At 43.9% G+C, this 4,208-nt stretch overlaps 1 protein-coding gene across 1 annotated transcript; it reads right to left on the reverse strand.

Annotated features, from left to right (window-relative positions):
* Positions 1–1,147: 1,147 nt before the first annotated feature.
* LOC117544082 lies at positions 1,148–3,594 on the reverse strand. Its single transcript, XM_034212882.1, has 3 exons — positions 2,869–3,594; positions 2,123–2,258; positions 1,148–1,915 (listed from the first exon to the last, which is right to left on the reverse strand). The coding sequence occupies exons 1-3, from the start codon at positions 3,459–3,461 to the stop codon at positions 1,163–1,165; spliced, it is 1,482 nt and encodes a 493-aa protein (XP_034068773.1). The 5' UTR covers positions 3,462–3,594; the 3' UTR covers positions 1,148–1,162.
* Positions 3,595–4,208: the final 614 nt, after the last annotated feature.

Here is a 4,208-nt window from a genome sequence, read left to right on the forward strand (position 1 = left end):
AAGTGCCTTCAGGATTGTGCAGGAGGGCAGTGTTCTGTCCTATCAGATGCCTGCTTTGACGTCTCGGTACACCACACTTCACACTGACACACCACCAACACCCCACTTGCCCATAGAGGGGTATGTGATCTTGCCATGTGATTTACCGCTGGTGTGCTCAGAAGAGGAGCAACTACATATGAACAGCTTATCTGTTGATTTGGAAATGTCTCACAAAATTGAGGAGGCTACCCGTGAGCAAAGCTCTAGCTCAGAGTGGCATCTGCTCCGCAAACCCAGGGTTACTGCCTCTAGGTTTAGAGAGATTTGTCACGTCAGAGGTGAGAGCTCTGCTAACTCTCTTGCAGAGCGAATACTCAAAGGTACAAGGCAGACTGCAGAAATGAGGAGAGGTGCCGAGATGGAGCCCACAGTAGCAGCTGAATACAGTAGACTGGCAAACGTGAACTACTCCCCTTGTGGCCTTGTCATTCACCCCTCTACGCCCTGGCTTGGTGCCTTTCCTTGATGGAGTTGTTTTTGACCCAACAGAATATCCCCAATTTGGCCTTGTTGAATTCAAATGTCCCAATGTCCCAAATTATGTCGACTGCAAATATGTGCAGATGGAATGTGGCTCCCCTAAGCTCAAGAAAAGCCATGCCTATTACTGGCAAGTACAGGGTCAACTTCTTGTATCTGGGATGCAGTGGTGTGATTTTGTAGTGTGGGCACAAGAGGACTACCTGGTGCAAAGAATATACACAGATCCAGAAGTGCAAAGAGCAATCAGAGAAAAAGTAGACTTTTTTTTTTTTACACATACATGCCGAAGTACCTGTCATTAAAAAAGTAGTGGGCACTGTAGCCATTGTTAACTCTGTAAGCAGTTAGCTGCTAGACCCTGGCTCAGCCGTCATTGTTTTTAGGAGGCAATCTCTCAATCATGTGTTCTGAATGACAACAAAATGTGATTTCAATATTTTGTTTTTGATATATATTGTTTGTCACATTTCATATATGTAAATAAATATACAATTGTATTTAAAAAGACAATAAAGTGAAGTGATTTGTGTAATGAATAGTAAATCAGTGCATTTGTAAGAAATCATCAACGCATTGTAATTTGCCATTTACCATTTATTCAAACAAAACACAGGATTACAGGTGTCATCATCTTGTCTTATTTCACCCATTTCTTGACCAGTGCTTTGTTCTGATAGTTTGACAGCATACATGCTACTGCAAACAGTTGGTTGATGTTGTAGGCATGGGACAGGAGGATGACACCATCAAAAAGTTTGTTCTCTTTTATCCTCCTAATGACACGCTCCACATGAACCCTCAGTCTGGCAATGGCCTGTGTCTCCCTCACCTGATAGGCTGGCATTTGCTTCTGCTTTGACAGAAAAGGTGGGCAGTACACCTTGCATTTGCAGCAATCGCTGATCAGGAAGCCCTTATCTACCATCACTGCCATGTTTTCAGTCAACAACGCAGCTATTCCAGATTGTTTGAAAATCTCCTTGTCGCTGACAGAACCACCATACAGACTGGAAACAAATGTCACTGCGCCATGTGGGGCTATGCCAACCAGGGCTTTCATGGTGCAGTGATATTTGTATGTAGAATACATTTCACTTTGGAGGAGGAGTGAGGATGGTGTTTGACACCTCAGCTCTGTGCAATCCAGGATCACCTGTGTGTCTGGGAAATCTTTGAATGCCTCTGGGAGGTGGGCTTGAACTTCTGCAGGTGTAAGCCAGATGCACTGTGACCCCAATAAAGTTGTAAGAAAACTCGTCCATGTTGCAATGATGCGGCTCACAGTGGACTGGTGTACGTTGAAGCGGTTTGCAAGGTCCCTCTTTTTCAAACCCACCGACAGGAAGCAGAGAAAAAGGAATAACTCGTCAATTGGCTGAAGCAGCTGTCTCTGGAAGATAAAAAAAAAAGGGTACTATATTAATGTCATGAGTGTAGCACACCATGGGAAAAACATTAAGTTGTTTTAGTTCTCTGATGTATTCAAAAAGGATTGAGTACTATAGCCTTTTAGCCTACACGAAAGCAATGAAATGTTGGAGAAACATTTTCCCTTCAGTTTGTGTTTAGATTGTGTGTTAAAAGAAACGTAGCCTACCGTTGATGGACGTGCGTGTGTAACCACTTCTTCATTTCTCTTGGCAGCTGATATCGCTCTTGTAACACGAACCATTTTATAAATGGAAGGCTCAATCAAAAACCAGAAGGCCATCAGGTGGTTATAGCTCGGGAATCTGTACACAAAAGACACATGTCAGTCATTAATTGACTCGTTAACTGTAACACATGGGCTAATGCTTTCCTCTTGTTTGCTATAATACATTACAATTCAAATAGACTGATTAAGAAGGCACTTGGTGCAGGTATAGTAATATACAGCAGTAACATGTAACAACTACATTAAAGCAGCAGTAATAATAATCTAAAACATACAGGGAACATTTTACACAGAATGACTACTTTTACTCTTCATTCTTAAGTGTGCAACTGGGAGAAACGCAGTGGATATTGACATGTACTTTTACTTTGGTAAGGTTTTGAAGATTTCCACTTGTAGTAAAGTATTATCAGTATGTTGTTAGTATTAGTATGTTTTACTCCATCACATTTAGTTAACCTTCATAGTTTCTAGTTACTTATGAAAACACATGATTTATGATTCTACATGTTCAGTTCAGGAGTATTTTCAAACCATAGTATTTGTACTTATACTTCAGTTAAGTTGAGTAGCCTACTTATTCCAACACTGCATGCATATAGTCAGCAGTCAAACGGCAGGTAAACAGGATTCTTTATAAGCTAACCCATCTCGAAAACTTGGATAGAATTTAGCCAAAACATTACCTGGTATAGAATCGGATGTTGTCGTCGGAGCCAGCAAACCGCTGTAAGCAAAACTCTCGCTGGACTCTTAACTCCTGCAGTTGCTTCTGCAGATCCTCCACGGTTTTGGAGTTGTCTTCTGTAGCTTGAGAGGACATGTCCAGTGAAGCTGGTTCAGGGGTTGAGCAGTAATCATGGTCACGGACATCGATGTGCTCTTCCTGCTCCTCGCGAGAGACTGGTTCAGTGGGCCGCTCCCTTCTCTCCCAAACACTAGCCCGCGGTGTTTGAGCAGTGAAGTGATTCCACTCAAACAGAGTTGGGACAGCACCTTTCACAAGCCTCCTACGGCCATCAAGGGTTTTTGGCTCTATTAGTTGATCCGTAGCGAAGTGACGACTGCAGACCTTGGAGTGAGAGGAGATTGTAAAGTTATCGCGTCGTATTTTAACCAGCCACTGTCTTCGCAGCTCGAGTTCGGTCGGAAAGCCATGGAAACTTAGGACGCCGTTGAATTTAGCTGACGCCGTACAAAGTGGGACACAGCAGTGCTCGGAGTAGTTCTTTACTTGTCTTTGCAAATGCTCCGTTTTGAAAATCTTCCGTCGACTCATATTTAAACCACAGATTTAAACAGTAAAACATTTGTGGACGCTCAGCTACGCAGACCAGAAGCAACCCGGAAGCGTCCGAGCAGTATAACGGCTAAGGCGGAAGTACGTCTCAGACCCTAGTGCAGGCATCCTCAAACTACGGACTCTGGTCCGGATCCGGACCGAACCACCACTGTCTCCGGACTCTGAGCTAATTATACTTTTCATATGTATTATCTCTCTGTATTATATGTGAGACATCGCCACAACGTATTCGCAACGAGTCAAAATTCTCCGCTATGTCCACTGCAAACAGCGCACTGCATGTCTGACTGTTCCACTGTGTTCCACCTGTGTGTGTCAACGCTTTGGTCCAATCACATTCAGCATCCAGTCAGCGTTTTTTCCCCCCAAACAATCTGCGAATCAGAGGCACAGTAGGGCGGGTCTTCGCGGAATGCGGGTGGGAAAAATGTGTGTGTCTCTTTCAACCTGTCTAAGTCAGAGCGAGAATAAAAAAATTCAGAGCGAGAGTTAACAGCTCATCTAGTTCCATCTGTACTGTAGCTAGTAGCCTAGTTTCACCTACCGGGGTGGCAACTGACACCCTAAAAATAGGCCTTGCCACCCCAGTTGGCAGCTTTGTTTTGAAAGAAAAGTTGTGGCTCATCGGACATTTATGAGAGAAAGTCTCTAATGTCCGAGTGCAAGTGAATGCAGCACAAGATGCACGTCATGCACGTCCCCCGGTCCTGGCGCGAGCGTGGA

This window comes from Gymnodraco acuticeps, unplaced genomic scaffold (genome assembly GCF_902827175.1).
Source record: "Gymnodraco acuticeps unplaced genomic scaffold, fGymAcu1.1, whole genome shotgun sequence".
Classification (NCBI taxonomy): Eukaryota; Metazoa; Chordata; class Actinopteri; order Perciformes; family Bathydraconidae; genus Gymnodraco; species Gymnodraco acuticeps.

What these genes read in the sequence shown, in the direction of transcription:
- LOC117544082 (XM_034212882.1), bottom strand. Translation starts at nt 3,461, where the DNA reads ATGAGTCGACGGAAGATTTTCAAAACGGAGCATTTGCAAAGACAAGTA. An exon ending in AACATCCGATTCTATACCAG is followed by an intron (nt 2,259 to 2,868) that starts GTAATGTTTTGG and finishes TTTTGTGTACAG; the next exon opens with ATTCCCGAGCTATAACCACC. An exon ending in CACACGCACGTCCATCAACG is followed by an intron (nt 1,916 to 2,122) that starts GTAGGCTACGTT and finishes TTTATCTTCCAG; the next exon opens with AGACAGCTGCTTCAGCCAAT.